Consider the following 23256-nt stretch of genomic DNA (forward strand, 5'->3'; position numbering starts at 1 on the left):
CCTATGATACCCAGTTGCGCACCAACTATACACGGATCTTGGCCCTTTAATAATACGCTAAATACGATTGGGTGGATATGATTGGTTTGGTTGATTCATTTATGCTAAACCGCGCGGCACCGCACATAGGCACCACACGTCATCAGGTGAAAGGGAGGCGCTCCTTTCTCAAACCAAACAGTAATCTGCCTCGCTCGGTCATTTTGGCAACAAGGCAGCATGGTGCATCGTCCAGAAACACATCTAATTTCCATAAAATAAATGTTTGAATGTTCTTCCTAGTTTTCATTGGGAAAGCAGAGAACGCGTTTTTATCTAACCCAATCCCCTTTGCATGGGAAAACACAGAATCCTAGCTTCATTGCGTCACTTTTGTTTTGAACTGCATCACATCCGGCCGGAGTCCCATAGGGCGGCGCACAATTGGTCCAGCGTTGTCCGGGTTTGGCCGGGGTAGGCCGTCATTGTAAATAAGAATTTGTTCTTAACTGACTTTCCTAGTTAAATAAATGTTAAATAAAAAATGAACCGACTTCGCCGTGGGCTTTGAACGGGACTTCTCGCTCACGCCCGGGAGGCAGTCCTGTACCAAATCGAATGCAATCAACTTTTAGCCGTCACAAAACACGCCTGCCCGGGCGGGATTAATCGAACCCCCTCATTTTGATGCTGCTAAACCCCTCCCATCGGAATGGGCTGGGCAAGACACTGCAGTAACAACACTGATTGCATCTTTGTTCTGGCCTTTACTCAGATGACATGATAGATATATTTACACATATCGGTTTACAGAGACACTGAACGTCACCTCGAAAAGTGTCTAAAAAGATTTAGAGTCAGTGGTAAGTTATGTCTGATTTATGATTTGGAATGCAAGATGCATGTCTCTATGTGATTGTGTTATTGAATTGGGACTATTTACCGAAATGAAATGCGCTGAAACTCAGCATAACAGCATATATTTGCATGTTACCATGCTTCATTGCAATGGTAATCTATGTCAAGCATGTCCAGTCATGGAAATTGTTTGGATGATGCAATATGATGTGACGAACTGCTCAGTGTCAGCTGATTCCGCCAAACATGGCAGGCGACTCTCTTCATTGACAGACGTAATCCTTGATGTCTTTTTGCGATATGATTTCTAAAACAAAGTTAATTCGCTCTGAAAGGCTCCATTACTTTCATACACCCTTCACGGTCAATACTTGACATGCTGCTCTGTGGCATTTTATTTATACAATTATAAAAAGATCATGAACTCATTTGATCCACTGAAAACAACATGAACAAATGTGATATGCACAGGGATTATTGCAGAAAGTAAAGTCGTCTATAGGCCTATACTTTAAATGAATCGCAACCATGCAGATTGTGGTTCAATGAATTGTAATAAGGAGGCTAACAGAGTGTTATTAAGGGTTTATTTTAAAGGTGATGCAGCTTTCTGGAAGGGGTGTGAACCTGACTAGACTGAAATCAATACTCAAAGCAACAATTTGATCAATTCGATGCAGGCTTACAGGATTTATCCAAGAAAATGAAATGATCATGCAACGTTTTCTTGATGACCATGAAATGAACAAGAAATGCAAATTTAATTCCACATTGTTACCTATAGTGTTGGCAGGCAAATTGGCGTTAGTTCCAATGGACTTGCCACAAGCATTTCGGTTTCAATCAACGATATTGATTCAAATGTATTGTTGCAGCCTTGTTTATTGATATATCAATCCAAATGAATGCCTTGTTAGACTTTCTATCTGGTTACTATGTAAAATGTATATATGGAGTATACCCCATAAAAATGTATTTTATTGGTAATAGAAGACGAGGGCTGTTTATTGTATTAGGTGCATGGTGTAAATGAGTGCAAAAACAAAAGGGGATTCCAACTGTTTTAAAATTGAGCATCACTACCAGTTTATTGAAGTGTGTTTGATTTCCACAGCAAGTGTCTTTGGATGGAGGAAGGGAGTCATTGTCTGCAACAATAGAATTCTGTTTTTAGGTCCTACTTTGTGATGTACCATACAGATCTGCTACAACGATTGACTATCGTACCATAAACCTTTTTCGTTATGAGACAGTTCAGCGTTCAAAAACAGTTGCTTCTTGTTATAGGTCTGTGATGCTACAGTGCTGCTGTGTTCAAAGCAAGCCCTGCCCCCCTCTAGTCAATTAACCTAGTGAATGACATGACATACTGTACCATCCAGCTCTATAGGTACCTATAAGAGTTCTCTACCAGCTGCTGTCCTTATCAATCTCATGTCAGTGAAATGTACAACACGGACAACATGGACAACGAACAGTGCTTCTTGCTTGCATGTGTGTATAGCTCACTGCTTTGCTATACTACAGTGAAATTCCAGCTATGTATGTTTGTGACTGCGTCTGTGAAGACTGAATCCTAAATTAACTGGACTTTTGTTTCCCCAAGCCTGCTGCCTCCCACACTGAAGGACTGAAGGTACAATAATATAGATATGTGTTCTTGTCATGGTCTGTTCAGTGACTGGAATGGAGTCTAATGTACAGATTGGAATTGTAGTCCCTTCTCTAACTTAACCATCAAATAATGTTTTATGCAGCAGTTTCAGTTTTGTTCCTGACAGAATTACATGGATGGACACAGGGTTTCCTTCCTCTATATCCAATTATGTTAGAGCATGATCACCTTTTTTAGGGCAGGCCAGGAAGAATGCCTCTTCAAAGTATTTGAGCATAGTGCTTGTTCTACCCTATAACTATCCAGCCATATAAACAAAATATATATTTTATATGGCTGGATATAAACATACTGAAAGTGTATGATCAATAGTCAAACTGTATCTGCGAAAGGCTATCATTTGTGTAAGCCCAGTAATTCATTTATATGAAAAAAAACTGGAATTCCAGACAATCCAAATGCCTTTACATTGGCACTCAGTTTTATCTATTAAATATTCAGACAGCACTCAGAGAGAGTGTCCCACTCATGGCCACTCTGGGCCCATCATGGCTCCTAGTTCTAAGACATTATCTCCATTGTCATGAGTAAAAAAAGTTTACTGATAATGAGCCACATCGTACAGTGTCCCCTCTCATTTGAAACAATGTCCCTCTGCCTGCAAGTTTATTCTGTTGGGGCTATTTATATGCTAGCTTCCAGTAACCCACCTCTTAACACACGCACACACACACCCTCTTATTTTTTCCATCCCAGCATGTACCCATTCGGAGGAGTCTCAGCGCGCATCCAGAGGGAGAGACTACATGCCGAGGGAATGGGAACCAACGAGCGGGCGCTGAAGTTCCTCAACCAGGACTACGAGGCCTTGAAGCAGGAGTGCCTGGAGAGCGGCTGCCTGTTCGAGGACCCCTGCTTCCCCACCGAGCCATCCTCCCTGGGCTTCAAAGAGCTGGCCCCCCACTCATCCAAAACCCAGGGCGTGGAGTGGATGAGGCCCACAGTAAGAGACTGATAGGAGTTAGTGTTCCAAATGAATATTGTAGTTGAAGCCATACAAGAGATACACATACAAATCCCTTGGTATTATCAACCCTTTGTGCTCCTGAGCGACGTAGGGATCTAAGGCACTGCACCTCTGTGCTAGAGGCGTCACTAAAGACCCTGGTTCGATTCCAGGCTGTATCACAACCACCCGTGATTGGGAGTCCCATAGGGCGATGCACAATTGGCCAAGCGTCGTCCGGTTTAGGGTTTGGCCGGGGTAGGCTGTCATTGTAAATAAGAATTTGTTCTTAACTGACTTGCCTAGTTAAATAAATGTTAAATAAAATAAATGCAGATCTCAAGTAAGGATTTGTCCCTAAACTCATAAATGGTATTGCAAAAAAGTGCGTAAGCTATTCTCGTGGTGTCTAAATGGCTTTTGCTCCAGCCTCTGAATCAAACCCTATGTATGTGCTACTTGAAGACACATGGCACTCTAAATATATGTTGTGCTTGTGCTGAGAATTAAATAGTTATTTTGGCATGGAGGGGCACAATGAATGGCATGTCATGAGAAATAAAACAGGTGGTCTTTTCAACAAAGAGGGTTAGGGCGTTGAGAGTTCGCTTTTAGGGTTAGCATTTCACCAAACCTGAAAAGGTGCTGTTTAAGATGAATCTCTCATTGTGACTTCTGTGTACTTACCAGTAATTCCTCCCACCCCATGCAAAGATAAAGGTCGCAGTTGTAGGTCGCAGTTGCCAGGTCGCAGTTGTAAATGAGAACTTGTTCTCAACTGGCCTACCTGGTTAAATAAAGGTGAAATGAAAAATATATATAAAACACTCAAACAACAATTTAGTCCCTTCCTTAAATATTTATCCACAAATGGTTGATACGTTACTGTGGTCACAATGTGCCAGTCTATTTCTGCTTTCAAATAGTTATTTGTATTGGTCTTGGAAATGTATTTTATTCTTTACTACAGGAAAATGTTAGTGTCTGGTGGGCAACAAAACAAATGTAACTCAAAATCCCTCTTTCGCACAGCATGTGATGACACTGTCATTCTGTAGCAGAGGTAAAGACAGCACTGTTGATAGATTAACGTGGCGGTGGGCTGGCGGGAGAGCCATGCTCACTTCAGTCAGCGTCCCTTGTTGGGGAGTGGTGAACAAACAGTCTAGAGGCCTACATGCCAGACATATCTCCTCCAACAGCTGCTGCTTGTGTATACTAACTAACAGCACAAGCTGCTAAATGATTTAAATATCTTAAGGCTGAGAGGGCAGCCATACCCTCTCCCACTAGCGGCAGCTTTTCACTCCTCAAATCATGCTTTGATGTCATTTGACTCTGTACCGGTACCCCCTGTATATAGCCCCGCTATTGTTATTTACTGCTGCTCTTTAATTATTTGTTATTCTTATCTCTTTTTTTGAGGGGGGGGGGGGGGGGGGTCTTAAAACTGCATTGTTGGTAAGGGCTTGTAAGTATTCGCCACATGTGACATAACATTTGATTTGATTGAGAGAGTAACAATCTACTTTTGACAGACTTTTTGAAAGCTTGAAAAGTTTGACTAAAGATACTTTCAGTGTCAGTCCAAAATGGACATGGGTTGACGTTGTAATATCCTAAGTAGGGGTACTGTAGTTACACAAACTTTTGCACCAGATTTAAAAACCTCAGCCACATTTTTATTCATGATATTTGTCTCGATGTGTACATATTTGCGTGTCTTTAAAATACTGTTACTGATTTTACTTCATTTTCAATAGGAGTTTTCAGATAACCCTGAGTTCATTTTGGGCGGTGCCACAAGGACTGATATCTGTCAAGGAGCACTGGGTGAGTATCAATGTGCTTAGGTGTCAATGTGCTGTAGTAGTTTGACACTAAAAGGGGGCTTAATGAAAGGCCTTAAAAAGACTATGTATTTCTGTTTTCTGCAGTGTGGTACTCCAGGAACTACAGTACTACTATTGTAATAGCTCAGACACACCGGTAGGATTGTCAAACGTTTGCTTGCTGACAGTACTTAGCTATCGTTAGCTATCTAGCGAACTAATAAGCTAGTGCACATTAGCAAAAAGTACTTATTCGAGCACAAAACTTCTTAGCTAGACGTAAAAGATGTAAAGACTTGCTCTAGAAAAAAATATGTATTATGCAGCTTTATTGTTTTATTTAGAACACTCTGACGAAAAGGGTGGATTAGACCAGAAAAAGTGCCTTATTATTTTCCCCCTTGTCACTCCTGTCGGCTCCCCCATGTGGAGGTTCGTACTCGCTGATTGGCTCAAAGTCAAGTTGTCGGCTACTGCCTAGCATTGCGATTCTACAAGTAGAAACTGCAGTTTTGGCGGTATCAGGTCGGTACTCAGCAGGTATGTATTTTGTACTAGCAAGAAAAGGAACGGCCTCCTTCTGTGATAAGTAACTATTGGCAGTCTATCTACACACAGATTTTCTGTGTGTTTCTTGCTTAAGAGGTTTCTGGGAGACAAAGTCCCTGTTATTAAAAAAACCTTGTTGCTTAACAGCAGTGTCCCTCCTCCCCCTGATGTGTTGCAGAGTTTTCAATGTGAATGTTATTTTCCTCGACAGGGCACTTAAGTGAAACCAGAGGACTAGAAAAACTAACAAAATTTCTACCTGCATGGAACAGTGAATAGCTCTTCCCTCATTCTGAGACATACAGTAGTTCATTCTGCTCCATAGAACAGAAAAACAACTAATCAATTCTTGCCAGACCTAACTTGCCTAGATGTGCAGTGGGATAGATTACAATTATGGTTTTTCACATTCCTTGGGAGTGGTGGGAGTTCTGTGTGTGCTGTTCTGTGAAGGGAGTAGTATACAGCGTTGTATGAGGGCTTCCATTTCTTGGCAATTTCTCGCATGGAAAAGCTTTCATTTCTCAGAACAAGAATAGACTGACGAGTACCAGAAGAAAGGTCTTTGTTTCTGGCCATTTTGAGCCTGTAATCGAACCCACAAATGCTGATGCTCCACATATTCAACTAGTCTAAAGAAGGACAGTTTTATTGCTTCTTTAATCAGGAACACAGTTTTAAGCTGTGCTAACATCATTGCAAAAGGGTTTTCTAATGATCGATTAGCCTTTTTAAAATGATAAACTTGGATTAGCTAACACAACGTGCCATTGGAACACAGGAGTGATGGTTGCTGATAATGGGCCTTTGTACTCGTATGTAGATATTCCATTAAAAATAAGCCATTTCCAGCTACAATAGTCATTTACAACATTAACAATGTCTGCACTGTATTTCTGACCTGTTTGATGTTATTTTAATGGACAAAAAATGAGATTTTTTTTCAAAAACAAGGACATTTCTATGTGACCCCAACCTTTTGAACGTTAGTGTACATATACAGTACTAGTCAAAAGCTTGGACACACCTACTCATTCAAGGGATTTTACTAATTTCTACATTGTAGAATAATAGTGAAAACATCAAAACTATGAAATAACATAGAAACCAAAAAAGTGTAAAACAAATTAAAATATATTTGAGATTCTTCAAAGTAGCCACCCTTTGCCTTGATGACAGCTTTGCGCACTCTTGCGTTTCAACCAATCAGCTGTGTTGTGACAAGGTAGGGTTGGTATACAGAAGATAGCCCTATTTGGTAAAAGACCAAGTCCATATTATGGCAAGAACAGCTCAAATAAGTGAAGAGAAATGACAGTCCATCATTACTTTAAGACATGAAGGTTAGTCAATCTGGAAAATTTCAAGAACTTTGAAAGTTTCTTCAAGTGCAGTCGCAAAAACCATCAAACGCTATGATAAAACTGGCTCTCATGAGGACCGCCACAGGAATGGAAGACCCAGAGTTACATCTGCTGCAGAGGATAAGTTCATTAGAGATAACAGCCTCAGAAATTGCAGCCCAAATGAATGGTTCACAGAGTTCAAGTAACAGACACATCTCAACATCAACTGTTCAGAGGAGACTGCGTGAATCAGGCCTTCATGGTTGAATTACTGCAACGAAACAATCACTAAAGAACATCAATAATAAGAATAGACTTGCTTGGGCCAAGAAACACAAGCAATGGACATTAGACCTGTGGAAATCTGTCCTTTAGTCTGATGAGTCCTAATTTGAGATTTTTAGTTCCAACCGCCATGTCTTTGTGAGACACAGAGTAGGTGGACAGGTGATCTCCTCATGTGTGGTCCCCACCGTGAATCATGGAGGAGGCGGTGTGATGGTGTGGGGGTGCTTTACTGGTTACACTGTCTGTGATTTATTTGGAATTCAAGGCACACTTAACCAGAATGGCTACCACAGCATTCTGCAGCGATACGCCATCCCATCTGGTTTGGGCTTAGTGGGACTATCATTTGTTTTTCAACAGGACAATGACCCAACACACCTCTAGGCTGTGTAAGGGCTATTTTACCAAGAATGAGAGTGATGGAGTGTTGCATCAGATGACCTGGCCTCCACAATCACCCGACCTCAACCCAATTGAGGTGGTTGGGATGATTTGGACGGCAGCCAACAAGTGCTCAGCATATGTGGGAACTCCTTCAAGACTGTTGGAAAAGCATTCCAGGTGACTACCTCATGAAGCTGGTTGAGAGAATGCCAAGAGTGTGCAAAGCTGTCATCAAGGCAAAGGATGGCTACTTTGAAGAATCTAAAATATATTTTGATTTGTTTAACACTTTTTTGGTTCCATTATTCCATATGTGTTATTTCATAGTTTTGATGTCTTCTCTATTATTCTGCAATGTAGAAAATAATATAAAATAAAGAAAAACCCTTGAATGAGTAGGTGTGTCCAAACTTTTGACTGGTACTGTATATCTCTTTTGTAATAGCTCTATGTGTAAAAGAAGAATGACCCTGACTAGGCAGCTGACTGTTTGGGTGTGGCAGAACCCATTTGTGAGTCAGGGAGACACTGGTAATGATTCACAGAAAGGCTAATAGCGGATACGCCTACAGAGAAAGCGTGCTAATGGATCTTGGCTGATGTCCCATGCAGCAATCTCTGTTTGCAAAACAGGGTGGAGGGAGGAGGATAACGGACCTAGCCACTGAAATGGAATTCAAGATAAAAGATTGTTCAATCAGCGAGCTATCAGTCGTGATTAATGTCATGATCAGCTTCCTTTTTAACTAGTGAGAAAATGTTGTGAGTAGATCACAGGATATGGCCAAAAAAAGCCCCAAACTGTTTTGTTCTTGGGATCTCACAAGTCTTGTTTAAAGCTTCCTCATATCTCTAGTCTAGCTGGAAGTGAAAAGGCGGTCGGATGTGTAATTGTTATACACATGACGGGCTGAAGACCCAGCCCACAAACAACTTCTCTCTTTCTGTCTTTGGCAGGAGTTGACTCTCCTGTTATGTCACAGCCTATGGGCTCCCCCTTTGTTTGTATTGGGGAATTAACTTGATTGAGTTATGTAGCCTTTCAAGCATTCTATAAGGCTCATCAAACTTCAGGTTGAAGCTAACCAGTGCTTGAAATGTAATAGATGTGACAATGATTCACAATCTGATAATACTCCTCACTATAAGGTCCATACTTTAACTTTTTCACCAGCAAGCAGTGCTTAACTTATTGAACATATCTACTTCTGAGTATACACTTATATGGATAAGGCTGCTGTCATATGCACCCACATTAGAACGCCGACACACTAGAATTTAATGTTCGAGAATTTCAGATGAAGCCAATGCTTTTTGAAGTTGTACTTTTGACGGACAAAAACGGACAATGATATTGGTCATACACAATTTTAATCTGTTCATGCGTTTGAGTGTGGCCTTCACCTTAGGATTTCAACCCCTCCAGTCGATAACAGCAGTTACTTAGCTTAAAAGAAAGGGATATTTTAGCAAGACCTCGAGGCCAGAGCAATCCCCAGTCGTGACATTGGGGACCTTTTAACATTGCATTAGCAATCCCGATAGCTCCCTCTATAGGGAAGTAGCTAATGCTTACTCCCCACACTAACTCAGTTACAGTACATGACCTCTTAAAAGCTGAATACATTTACATGTGAGTAATTTAGCAGACGCTCTTATCCAGAGCAACTTACAGTAGTGAGTACATACATTTTCATACTGGTCCCCCGTGAGAATCAAACCCACAACCCTGATGTTTCAAGCGCCATGCTCTACCAACTGATCTACACGGGACCATAATAGTTGAGGTTGCCTGATGGATTTAACAATGTGACGATGGTGGGAATAAGCCTTTGACATATTCAGCTGTTCTTGCTGCATGCCATTGATAGTAGTCTACTGATGGTGCATGATTTCAGTTAAAGCAAATTGGAAGCAATTTTCAAAGAGTTGAGGTTTTGGAAAACAAGAACAAATGTTTGAAGGCTTGGCTCAGACTGGCCAAAATGCATTAGGTTGGCTATTCACTCACTACTAAATGCTGAACAAGGTTAATTTGAGCTGAGTGCTTGAAATGAGTTAAGTGTTTTGTTTTCTACTAACAGCAGCCTTCATTTAAAGTGGTGAGATAGAAACCGCACCAGACAGTGTAAATGTTGTGTTTTAAGACATATGGGTAATATTTTCGAAAGATGCACACATTACTAATTTAGGCTATGGTGCCTTTTAGATTTTGAATGTTAAGATTTCTCTATCGTTATTTGGCATTATTTTAAGAAAACATTTGAGGCTCAGCTAAACTAGCTTATATTTATTCACCCTCTCTCACACTTTCACCCAAGGTCGAAATGATTACATTTGAAAATGCTTTAACTATCTCCCTCTTCTCCCATCTGGACCAGGTGCTTCTATTCTGAGCCTGGTTCCTCTCTAGGTTTCCTCCTCCTCGTAGGAAGGTTTTCCAGGCCACTGTGCATCTGCTTGCTCTTTGGAGTTTAGGCCAGGTTACTGTGAAGCACTTGGTGACAACCGCTCAGTGTTTAAAAAGTTCTTTATAAATACATTTGATTAATTTATTTTTTACTATTTTACCTCTGGCTAGGTGACTGCTGGCTCCTGGCAGCCATTGCTTCCCTCACCCTTAACGAGAAGCTGCTACACAGGGTGGTCCCTCATGGTCAAACCTTCCAAGGCAACTACGCTGGCATCTTCCACTTCCAGGTCCATTCAATTAAACAGAATAGAGGAAATGGAATAGGAAAAACCTTTTAATGAAAGATAATATAATGATACAGCGTTGTAGCCTAAATATGTAAGAAAGAGTGACTTGCCATATTCAGATTGAAGTTTGATTGGAGGGATTTTAAATCAACCTTTGTAGGAGGCTCAATTCCTGAATTATCAGGTCACAGGGATTTTCCACAAAAAAATTCCCAGAGAGACAACAGTTCTGGCATATATTATTAGGTGATTATGGGAAGCACTTAGAAACATATGCTGGAGACGTTATTTAGCTTCATAGGGGAGCATAAAACAATTCTAACCTTCATGTCTGACTCCAAATTCTTCACCAATAGTAATGACTGTTTTGTTTGTTCACAGTTCTGGCAGTTTGGAGAGTGGGTGGATGTTGTCATTGATGATCGACTGCCTGTCAAAGATGGCGAGCTGATGTTTGTTCACTCTGCTGAGGGTAACGAGTTCTGGAGTGCCCTGATTGAGAAGGCTTATGCCAAGTATGATTTTCCTAATATTAGCTATTGTCTGTGTCAAAAGCTTTAAATGTTTTTAATGGTACTGTAAAACAGGCTTTAATTCAGGTATACAGTGCATCCATCTTAGAATATAATTGTATTTTTTTTCTACATTTTATTTGCTACACCAAGTAAACAGTGTGTTCATAAAGCATACATGTCATAAGTCCAGTTAGCTCTGACATGTGTAATTGCATCATACATTCCTTAAGCTTTCATAAATCTATGTAGCTATAATGTTATGTTTGTTTTATGAATGTACATTTCATTTATGAATATTGCAGATAGTGAATACTTTTACATTGTTGCATGAAGGGATAGAATTATTTTCCAGGATTGACACATTGTGACATTTTTGTGTTAGACTGAGTGGCTCCTATGAGGCCTTGTCTGGTGGCAGCACCACAGAGGGCTTTGAGGACTTCACCGGTGGCGTGGCAGAGTTTTACGAGCTACGTAAGGCACCTAAGGATCTGTACCGGATCATCGGTAAAGCCCTGGAGAGAGGCTCCCTTCTGGGCTGCTCCATTGACGTAAGTGGCGTCCCTGTTACATGACACACACGACAACCTGCAGTACACATATGCAGTCCTCTCAGATGGGGGTTGTTTCTGGATGGGACCTAGGTCACTGGTTCTAATCTAGGTTGACATTTTCCCCCATTCAGCTTTTAAATTCCCCAAAACAACAGAATCACTCACAAGCTTATTTTAAAACAACCTATCTTTCCACATAATGGAATTGGGAGCTGCAGTATTCTCATCGTTTTGCCTCTGGGGATGGTTTGAGCCAAAAGTGGTCCCCTAAAATGGACAGAAATATTGGTTTAGACATTGCCTCATTGGACAGAAATGGGCACATCTTCCCAAACCCATGGGCATACAGTATTTTGTTAGCCTGAAGCTACAATTATAGTTTTGGCCAAAGATGTCATGTCCCAAGTGTGTGTGGTAACAATTGAATATGTATGATGACATCTGCATTCCCAGATCACCAGTGCCTTCGACATGGAGGCAGTGACCTTTAAGAAGCTGGTTAAAGGCCATGCCTACTCTGTCACAGGTCTGAAGCAGGTGAGTGAGTGAAAATAAGGCTATGTGGAAAAGTGAGGGTTTTGCCTCTTCCTGCGGGCCGTTTCAAGCCTTAGGCGATTGTGCCTGATTCATACTATAGCGCAGACCCGAACCATACTGTAATAGCTCAGATTTTTCATTTTCACATTATCCTTTCCAGCATGGTTCCATGGTGGATTTGTAAGCAGGCCAGCTAAGTACAACTTAGCATAGCGGGGCTCAGTTTGACCCTAGTGTGAATCTGGAATTGGAGGAAAAGGAGTGGTGAAAACAGGAATATAAACGTAAACAAATCACAAAAAGCAAAATAAGAAGCATTTATTCTCCTCATCTTTCAGTAAACAGGCAATCTTTTACAGAAATGACTTATTTCCAAATTAATAGTTATATGGGCATCTGTGACTATCAAACAACATCATGATTGAGAAATTCTACTCTCAAATTGGAATGTGGCAAGTGGTTAAAATTTCTAAGTAAAATCTGACCCAAATTTTGTGTGTCTGTCTATCATCAAAGGTGGATTTCCGGGGTCGCATGGAGAGGTTGATCCGTATTCGTAACCCCTGGGGTCAGGTGGAGTGGACTGGGGCTTGGAGTGATAAGTGAGTTCACATCACAACCATCATGCCTTTCTGGACAGTGTAGGGCTCAGTCGGGTATAGTACTCAATGTGCATCAGCAGTTTTTCTCTTATGTCAGTCACTGACAGTCACTCAATTAGCCCATGTCAGCTAACATTTTATAAGATTGCTAGGTAAGTTAGCCAAGCCAGCTATATCTAAACCTTCATGGCTGAATTACCTACTGGGCATGAAGGGCATGTGCCCAGGGGCCCTGATCTTCAGGGGGCCCCTGATCCAGGGGTCCCCCATTTGATATTGTTATTCACCCAGATATCGTATGAACATGGCTTAAGTTGAGGCAAAATGTGCTTTTAAACTGCAACCAAATCTCGCTTAGGGCTCCCAAAAGGCTGCGTGTGTGTCTGTGTACATCTGTTTGTGTGCACGAATTCGCTATTCAATTTTCACGTATTATTAGTCGTATGTACAGGATACACATGGTATACACCATCCAACGAAATGCTTACTTGCAGGTTCCTTCTCGACAATGCAAAAACAATAAGAAATAAGAAAAGTTAAGGATACGAACATAAAGTAAGTTACTAAGTAGAATAATAATTTTAGCATAAGTATAATAGAGGAAGCCACAATTTATAATCTAATATTTACACTTGTTTTGGGGAAGGGGGGATTTGGGGGCAAGTGTTTTAAATTGTGCAGTATTTAGCAATAATAATAAGAGTCTGTTAGCAGCAGTTGTGATGTGTGTGGGTGGGTGTGTCCGTGAGTGGGTGCATGTGTGCTAAGGTGTGGAGAATGAGAGGCTGCTAGTCAGTCCAGTTCAAGTGTTCAGCAGTCTGATGGCTTGTAGATAGAAACTGTCTCTGAGTCTGTTGGTATCAAATCAAATTGTATTTGTCACATACACGTGGTTAGCAGATGTTAATGCAAGTGTAGCGAAATGCTTGTGCTTCTAGTTCCGACAGTCTCGTGCTCCGATACTGTCATGCTCTTCACCACCCGCTGAAGGGCCTTGCCTTGCGGTCGTGGATGGAGCAATTCCTGTACCAGGCCGCGATTCAACCGGTCAGGACGCTCTCGATAATGCAGCTGTAGTATTTAGAGAGGACCCGGGGTGGCATGCCAAATTTCTTTAGTCACCTTAGGAAGTAGAGATGCTGTTGCACTCTTTTGACAAGAGTGGTGGTGGTGGTGGTGGTGGTATTGGTTAATGTGACGTCCTCGGTGATGTAGACCCCGAAGAACATAAAACTGCAGACTCTTTCTACTGCAGTCCTGTTGATGTGGATCAAGGCATGTTCCTTCCTCTGCTTCCTGAAGTCAACAAACAACTACTTTGTTTTGCTGACGCTGAGGGAGACCACAATGCCAGTTCACTTACCTCCTCGCTATAGGCTGACTTGTTGGTGTCATGCAAAGCCACGCAGTCGTGGGTGAACAGGGAGCACAGAAAAGGGCTGAGGACACCCCCCTGGGGGGCCCCTATGTTAAGAGTCAGTATGGGGGAGGTGTTGTTACCAATCCTCACAGCCTGTGGTCTGCCCGTCAGGAAGCCCAGGATCCAGTTGCAGAGCTTTGTGTCGAGCTTGGAGGGAACAATAGTGTTGAACTGTAGTCAATGAACAGCATTCTCACAAGTGTTCCTCTTGTCCAGATGTGTTAGGGCTGTGTGAATAGTGATGTAAATGGCATCTTCTGTGGATCTGTTGGCGCGGTAGGCAAATTGGAGTGGGTCCAGTGTGCCTGGCATGCTGGCCTTGATGTGGGCAATGACCAGCCTCTTGAAGCACTTCATGATGACCGGGGTGAGTCCGATAGGGCGATAGTCATTTGGGCATGTCACCTTGTTTTTCTTGGGCACTGGGACGTAATGTTCTCCTTGAAGCAGGTGGGGTCTACAGCCCGGGACAGTTTGAAGATGTCAGAGAAGATGCCCCCCAGCTGGTAAGCACTAGGACTGAGATGATATCGCAATTGTTTTTCCATGGCAAAAATGAAACGATGCAGAACAAACTCTTTGGTCCTTTAAAAACCTTCTGTATGTAAAATGTTGTCTGCTATAGCTTGGAAAATAAATAAATGTGACTCTGGATGACAACGTGATGATGTTTGTTACCAACATTAGGGCTGTTTTCCTAAAGAAGGTGAATCTGCTTTGTGATTTGTTTCCTTGCCACGATACTAACAAGTATCGTGTTACTGGTATCATCCCGGCCCTTGCCAGCACACACTCATCTGGACTGGTGGGTTTGTGAGTATTCACTCATAAGAGTTTCCCTCACGTCAGCCTCGGAGAGCAAAAGCACCTGGTCATCTGGAGCAGCGAGAGTTTTCCTGGATGTCTGTAGTCTGTAGTCCTTGCCACATGCGTCGTGAGTCTGAGTTGTTGAACATCAATTCAAGTTTGAGTCTTTATTTACTTTTTGCGTCCCTAATGGATTTGCGGAGCTCGTACCTGCTTGCCTTGTACCTGATTTTTTTCTGTACTCTCTCCCTTTAGTTTTAAGGTTGTTGTCAGTAAGATCTTTGCATTACATTTCTATTGATCAGTTAAACAATACTCATCACTGTCTCTCTCTTTTTCTCTCTCTCTCTCCTTGTCTGTCTCTCTCTCGGATATTGCTATTAGTTCGTCTGAGTGGGATGCGATTGATCCAACAGAGAGGGAGGACATGAATTGTCACATGGAGGATGGGGAGTTCTGGTGAGTTCACATTCTGAGATATCACCTTGTGTGTTTTCCACCCACAACTCTGTTGTTTTTCTATGGCATCCTGTTTGTTGGGGCTGGACCCTGTATACCACACCGGCACCCGATAATAATATAACCCAACCCACACCTGACCCAAACCAGATGGAAATATAAAATATTTTATCAAACCGATTCTGTCTGTCTCCCTTTCCCTGCTCTCTGAATATACAGGATGCCCTTCCAGGAGTTCCTGCGCCAGTTTTCCCGGCTGGAGATCTGTAACTTGACAGCAGACGCTCTGAGTGATGACAGCCAGAGTTTCTGGAACACCATTAAGTTTGACGGAGGCTGGAGGAAGGGCAGCACGGCTGGAGGCTGCCGGAACCATCCAAGTGAGAGGGCACCATGACCACCACACTACACCCACTACCTTGTAGGCACTCATGTAGACCTGAGAGGATTGGATAGTTGTAAGCAATATGGTAACAATTCCAACTAGGTGGTAGGGGCAAGGAGTTGATTTTGGATTCAGAGATACACTTCAACTTCATCAGTCACTGACTTCATGTCTTTTGTTTATCACATGTTTTGCATACATTGTTCATGGATTGCATATGTTGCAACATACAAATATCCTAGTGAGAACATACCATAACATATTTTATAAGGAATATACAGATATTTTGGTGTTATGCTTTCAAGTACCTAGTTATGACATTAGGTGGTGCTGTAGGATCATAGACAGAATCGGATAAAGGAGAGAAGTGAACAGGTACTGCAGCTCTGGGGCCGTATGTATCGGAGGGACGTGATCTAAGATATTTGCCTGTTTGTTTGTTTGTTTTTTGTTTTCTTCACGTGGCAAAGTCACCATACAGACCATATCAACGGTGAAGGTTGGCTAATCTTAAAATGTTTTGCAGGCAATGTCCATGGCTCCGACCGGCATTGCAATTTAGGCAACGGAAATGCGAATGTAATGTGTAGGCTAGTATTCCCATGTTGAAGCCAATTACCTTTTGTGAAAAACTGGGTACATGTTTTTTTTTAACTAGGCCTATTATAGGGTTACTGTAGGCCTATGGCGTTTAATAAACAGTCTTCAATGGATAAGACGCACAGCCATGCCCTCCTAATGAATTGGAGTTCATGACAACGGAACATCAAACACCGTAAATGCACAACCACATTAAAAGCTTCGGAGCAGGTTTTCATTGGCCAGTGAGTGGTCAAGCCCTTGTTACACCTACAACAAATTAATGAAAAGCGTACCTCTACACTACCGCCAGCTGTTGTGCCCATAATTCCCGCTGTCAAAACAATAAAAATATTCCTGACACACTCACAGCACTGCGCGAGTGTGCTAAGATTTACGTTTGCGTTTGGTTTGTTAAAATAGAGCCCTGAGTTGAGTTAGAATTGACTGCAGGCGTTTTTACTTGCTATGTTCAAAAGGAGGTAGAACCCAAAATATACATTATCATGACCTCTGCCTTCTGTCTTTGTTAGACACCTTTTGGATCAACCCCCAGTATAAGATTACCCTGCTGGAGGAGGACGATGACCCTGAGGATGAAGAGGAGGCCTGCAGCTTCTTGGTGGCTCTCATGCAGAAGGATAGGCGCCGCTACCGACGCCAGGGCCAGGACATGCACACCATTGGCTTTGCCATCTATGAGGTGAGGGGTCAAAGGTGACATGGTGACATGCCAGTAGCAGAGGAGAAAATTAAGCCGCAATTAAAGTCGATGAAGGGTAGAAGAAACTAAAGATACATTTTGCGAAGAAGAGGTAGATTCTGTATATAATGTCTGTTTATTTGATGTGATACCCAGTGACCAAAGAATCAACAGTAGACCAAAACAAAATGTCCCTAAAACTGACCTTGGCCTTTCTATTATTACAGATTCCAGAAGAGGTATGTAACGGTTTCACGCACCCACATAAACACACACACACACACACACACAAACTAGCCCTATCTACCCCCTGTCCTTCTTCTCTCAGTTTAAGGGTTGTCAAAGTGTTCACTTGAAGAAAGACTTCTTCTTGAAGCACTCATCATGTGCACGTTCTGAGACCTTTATCAACCTGAGGGAGGTGAGCGCACGGCTGCGCCTGCCACCCGGGGAGTACCTGGTGGTACCCTCCACCTTCGAACCTGGGAAAGAGGCTGATTTTGTCCTCAGAGTCTTCACTGAGAAGCAGTCGGAGACACAGTGAGTACAGTATAGTAGTACTTCAGGGATGTGCAACTTAAATGGAGAAATGCAGTTCTGTTAGCAGCAAAATTGTCAATCCTAAATAATTTCTCGTCTGGTTTTCTCAATACACCTCAATCAGTTGTTGGTAATTATGTACAGATGTTGGGTCTTAAATTGACCAGTTTCGTTGCAGGAGAAAATAATCCTGCAGTAGGAGGATTTGAATGTTTGAAGAAATATTTTGAATCGCAGCCAGGGGGCAGCTGGAAGCGGCATTTGTATACAATGCAGTATCGTACCTACATTTTAGGCCTACTGCAGGTCCACTGGGCACCAGTTCAACTAGTTTTAAGATGTCCCTTTTCTCGATAATATATGCTGTAGATCTAAAAAATCATAGGCTTTCATGGGCCATTGTGTAGCTGAGGTAGCCTACGCAATGGCTCATGAAAACCAATGATTTTTTATGACCATGGGGGGAGTAATATATTTTACATATATACAAAGTATTGATCATTATGATCATATTAGAGTTTTAAAAAATTATACATTTAGTATGTAAATGAAAAGAAAGAAAAATAAGTGAGCCTTGATCCGCCAACCCCACATATCCAACAAGACTCCATCCAACCACCCACCCACAATATCTATCTGTGGTATTAAGCTATATAAAATGACAGTTGTTGATGAGTATGGCTGCATTTCAGATACATTTTTGTACATTTGAATGTTGGTGTAATAGGACTTAGCCTAGCGTTTGACTGCCCCCGCATGGAGAGAAAAATATAACTTTTCAGGAATCACATTTGAATTTCCTGATGCAGTTGGAAAATTATCAGCGACAAAAGCGTGATCAAGTTAAGATTTGACATCTGTATACCACTAGCTTCTAGACATTGGCACAATTTGGTAAAGAATTGGAATAAGAGTCTGTGGCTATTGTATTGTATGGCTATTACTGAATGTAAAAAGCAGCTTTGGTATATTCTAAACAATGCATGTAAATATTTATGGAATTTATTTTAAATAGTTGCTATGTCATTTCAGAGAACTGGATGATGATGTGGTGGCAAACTTTGAAGATGAGGTAAAGAGACAAGCTTAATGTTCAAGTGTCAACTCCCTTGCAATAAGTGCTAACACCAAGGACTTGACTCAGGGGTGCAAATACTTATGCAATTGAGACATTCCATTTTTCATTACGGAAAAATAAAAATGTATTTTTCTTTAAGTTTGAGAGTGTGGAGTAGGGTGTGTGTGTGTATACATACATACATGCATGCATGCATCAACATGGATGGACAACCGAGTCTTTATCTTCACAGGAGGACATCTCAGAGAGTGACATTGAGGACTCATTCAGGGCCATGTTCGCTCAGTTATCTGGGGAGGTGAGTTTGAAGTTTGGTTTTGCTCTGAAGCGCATTTGAGTGGAAAGATGATGTGTTTTATGTTTAAGAACATGGAAACTTTTTGAGTACAAAACCATTATCTGCTTTATGTTTTAGGACATGGAGATCTCTGTCCGTGAGCTCAGGACCATTCTCAATAGGGTGGTGACCAAACGTAAGTAGTGTTCATTCAATGCTCTTCAGGTCCAGGGGGTTTAGTGACTCATCATCCATTCAATGCAATTTCTGAAATGTGGTCTGTTATCCTATATTCAGGTAAAAGCTACAGACACCATTGATGTTTTTAAATCACTTTTAAAACCCCACCTTTTTAGCCGGGCCTTTAATAAGTGATTATTTTACACATCTTCTGTGATCTTATGTTCTTTTATTTATCCTCTTTAATGCTTTAACTTTTTTCATTTATTGTTTTAATGTAAAGTGTGTTATAATTTTAAATTTGATTTGATTCCCAGACAGGGACCTGAAGACTGATGGGTTCAGCATGGAGTCCTGTAGAGGCATGGTCAGCCTATTAGACGTATCCTTCCTCAGCTAGTCACTTTAACACTCCCTACCCTTCATTTCAATACATACTCAACTTTATTTGGGCAAAGGATATATTACGGCAGTATTAATGAAAAATACAATACATACATAATCAATTGCATGATCACAAAAAAGTATCATTACTTTGATATGTGACAATAACAGACAAATGTTGCACTCCATTTCCAATTGCTATCATGACACCTTGACTCACCTGTCACGCAGAAAGATTGCAGCGCTCGCCTTGGTATAGTTGAGTTTCAGATTCTGTGGAATAAGATCAGGAAGTGGCTGGTGAGTTGAAATATGCTGATAATTGTATGACAATATTTCACTTCTGTAATAGTAAAATTGACAATGGCATGCAAGAATAGAAGGCTCTAATCTTTTCTTTTCCCAGGGAATCTTCCGCCAGTTTGATCTGGACAAGTCTGGATGTATGAGCTCCTATGAGATGCGTCTGGCCTTGGAGTCTGCTGGTGATTACTCTATCTTCGCACTACTGCATTGGTGTTGTTCAGTAGACACGAAACGAGCACAAATATTTTTGAATAGAGTAAAATAGAGAGAAACTAGCTACCTGAACTTGAAATAACGTGTAGGTTTTGCTACAGTGTACCTACTGAACACAATCCAGGGGCTTCAATGAAACAGCTAACGCCGATAACTTTTGTACTATAACTCTACATTATTTATGCACTACAACACATTATGAATTGCAGAGTTGATGTTGTCAATTAAGTCAATGACATTATAGGTAATTCAGTACTGTTGATATCACAAGAGGTTGGTGGCACCTTAATGGTCCCGTGTGGCTCAGTTGGTAGAGCATGGTGTTTGCAACGCCAGGGTTGTGGGTACGATTCCCACGGGGGACCAGTTCGGAAAAAGAAATGTATACATTCACTACTGTAAGTCACTCTGGATAAGAGCGTCTGCTAAATGACTAAAATGTAATGTAAATGTTCATTGGGAAGGACAGGCTTGTGGTCATGACTGGCGCTGAATAAGTTGATGCCATCCCATTCGCTCTGTTCCAGCCATTATTATGAGCCGTCCTCCCCTCAGCAGCCTCCACTGGTTGATATCAATGGATAACACTGCTTTCATCTTTACAGTCAGACTACAGTAGCCTGGTTCCAGATCTGTTTGTGCTATCATGTCAACTCCTTGTCACTTATTGCCATTGCATTACTATGAGTTGACATAATAACACAACCAGATCTGGGACCAGGCTTCGACAATGTGATGTCGGAAAAATACTCTTTGGTTTTCATGTGCTACATGCTTTATGATCTTCACAGGATTCAAACTGAACAACAGGCTGAACCAGGTGCTTGTGGCCAGATATGCTGAAAACGAGGTCATCGACTTTGATAACTTTGTCTGCTGTCTGGTCAAGCTAGAAGCCATGTTCAGTATGTATTTTTTTTGTCTTTGACTACACAACCTGGTCCAGAAACATCATTTAGTCCTGAAAGTATTGGATATATGTAAGCTCCCCTATGCCTGATTGGAATGGTTAGTGGAGCCATTATTACCATTTTGCATACATATTGGATTCTTTAAAATCTGCAAAGGGGGGTGAAGGCTAGGCCAGCGATTGTTTCTGGACTGTGATTTTGTGAATGAATTCACATTATCATTTCATAACTAGGACCAGGAGAAATTCTTGACTTCTATCTGTACTGGTAGTTCTGTCCTCCAGCACCAAGACATTGATGTAATGTCCTCTGAAGCTTAGTCATTCATCACATCTTCATACCTTAATCATTTCCATGAATATTCTACTTATCACACATTAAAGGGATACTTCAGGATTTTCACAATGAGCATGCTAGCAAATACCCATAGACTTAGTCTTTGTGATAACGCTAGTTAGTATTGGCTCACGAAACGACCTCTACCTTCCTTCATACTGGACACAGAGACATAAAAAATGGTATCCACAAGTTCATCCAACTCTGGGGAAGTAGATAAATGGCCTCATTGCCAAAATCCCAAAGTATCCCTTTAAGCTTCAAAGCATGTGAATTGTCCATGCACTCTTCTATTAACTGGGGCATTTATATTACTTCTGCTACTCAACATAACAAAAAACAGTCAGCAATGGTTTTTCATTTGTAAACAGCAAGCAGGGAAATAATTTCACAGACATGTTTCGTTATCAGTCGTTAACAGGGGGGGTGCATCGAATTACAGGTTAAAGATGTCATTGGTCAGATGGTCAAGAAAAGTTCATGGCCTTAATTATAGATAGTGTTAAAGCACAAATCAAAAAATATATATTTTCACAGAGGCCTTCCAGGAGTTGGATAGAGAAGGCACTGGAACTGCTGAAATGAATATCACAGAGGTGAGCCCATTTGAATTTCAATGCTATGTATCTTTTAATCACTGATTCACTATGGAAAACATAACCTTATCCACTCTGTCTTTGTCTCTCACAGTGGCTGTATATGACCATGTGTGGTTGAAGTGTATGGTGATCTTGTATGCTGTAGAAGAGGACACATACACTCCCATAGTAGAGGACAACCATAGCCTCAAAGTGCCTCCAAAGCATCTCAGTGCACCCAACTAAGGCTTGCATCATCTCAAACAACCCCAAAGAAACTACTACTTCCTGCTGTTGAATCACCACTACAAATACCTTGTTGCCTCTGCTCAATAACTTGGCAATTGCATTTAACCTGGTCAATTACACGTGATGAAAATGAAATGCTCTACTTAGGGAGTCGCTGCATATAAATCACTGCACGCATTATACAATGGCAAGGCTTTCAGGGCATACCGTTGTGCAAAGAATGCCTGTATTTTTTTAAGTTCCATTCCAAACCTCTTAGGTTTTCCTCTTTTGTTTAACCATCAAATTCAGATGCTAGTCTGTAATAAGAGATGATATCATACTCTGTGACATTATGTATTTTTTGGCTACCATTCGCAGGATCTTGGATTATAAAAAGTATGTAGAGCTATAGGCTGCTAATGAACTGTAAATTGTACTGATGCCTTAGTCTTTAGGATACCTCAGTACAGTAAACTACATCAGTTAAAGACAGAAATATAACTAATCTTTTTCTCAAGATGGCAATTTTAGTCTAGAAATTGGTGAGGGTACTTTCAACTAAAACACTAAATGTAGGAAAGGGACTCCTCAAAATGTGACAAGGTAAAAAGTAACTTTGATGCATATGCTGAACTGCACATTTTAATTCTGCGAAGAATGTCACTGAATAAAAACTGACTGATCATGTAACTTTTGAGTTATTCATTTTCTAAAGATGATTAAGAACATGGTTAATGCATAGTTATAATCCCTAATGCAAACAAGGTGTGTATGAATAACTTTTTATTATTATTTATCATTGATATGAAAGATAAGGTCCTTTTGCTTCCGAAACCGTACCGCAGGCAATGCATGTTAATGTTCAGACCGAGCGTCAAGGATCTTTAAAGAACTCTCCCCTACAGAAGACTCCTTCGTCCAATGACCTATAACTTAAGAGTCATGATCAAGCACTACCCCAACACTTGGTTTGGTAAGAGGTAGGGTGGGACTGGAGAAATCTAACCACTTTCATATTCATACATTGACATGCAAGGACTAACAGTCCATGAGATCTTGATTAAACATTTGAAAGCTACAACCTTATCTTTTGGGTTATGATGA

General features: G+C 41.2%; 1 protein-coding gene across 3 annotated transcripts; it reads left to right on the plus strand.

The window, feature by feature from the left end:
• Window positions 1-697: 697 nt before the first annotated feature.
• Window positions 698-22842, plus strand: LOC106565008 (calpain-1 catalytic subunit-like). 3 transcript variants are annotated; one of them, XM_014131563.3, is made up of 23 exons: window positions 698-842; window positions 2444-2473; window positions 3209-3455; window positions 5222-5291; window positions 10439-10557; window positions 10939-11072; window positions 11455-11623; window positions 12080-12163; window positions 12680-12765; window positions 15377-15451; window positions 15671-15831; window positions 16949-17118; window positions 17346-17357; window positions 17447-17658; window positions 18691-18730; window positions 18969-19034; window positions 19152-19209; window positions 19511-19575; window positions 19809-19877; window positions 19984-20062; window positions 20888-21001; window positions 21881-21939; window positions 22034-22842. In XM_014131563.3, the coding sequence occupies exons 3-23, from the start codon at window positions 3210-3212 to the stop codon at window positions 22058-22060; spliced, it is 2115 nt and encodes a 704-aa protein (XP_013987038.1). In that variant the 5' UTR covers window positions 698-842; window positions 2444-2473; window position 3209; the 3' UTR covers window positions 22061-22842. The 3 variants fall into 3 exon arrangements, 2 of the variants coding, with proteins under 2 accessions (XP_013987038.1, XP_013987039.1); XM_014131564.3 differs by lacking the exon at window positions 2444-2473 and having other exon boundaries at window positions 701-842; XR_014379687.1 differs by lacking the exons at window positions 20888-21001; window positions 21881-21939; window positions 22034-22842 and having other exon boundaries at window positions 19515-19575; window positions 19984-20002.
• The last annotated feature ends 414 nt before the right edge of the window (window positions 22843-23256 follow it).

Source organism: Salmo salar, chromosome 12 (genome assembly GCF_965601325.2).
Source record: "Salmo salar chromosome 12, fSalSal1, whole genome shotgun sequence".
NCBI classification, from domain to species: Eukaryota; Metazoa; Chordata; class Actinopteri; order Salmoniformes; family Salmonidae; genus Salmo; species Salmo salar.

Coding starts and splice junctions, on each gene's coding strand:
- LOC106565008 (XM_014131563.3), top strand. CDS start 3,210: ATGTACCCATTCGGAGGAGTCTCAGCGCGCATCCAGAGGGAGAGACTA. Junction 18,731..18,968: donor TGGCAAACTTTGAAGATGAG/GTAAAGAGACAA, acceptor TTATCTTCACAG/GAGGACATCTCAGAGAGTGA. Junction 20,063..20,887: donor TCTGGCCTTGGAGTCTGCTG/GTGATTACTCTA, acceptor TGATCTTCACAG/GATTCAAACTGAACAACAGG.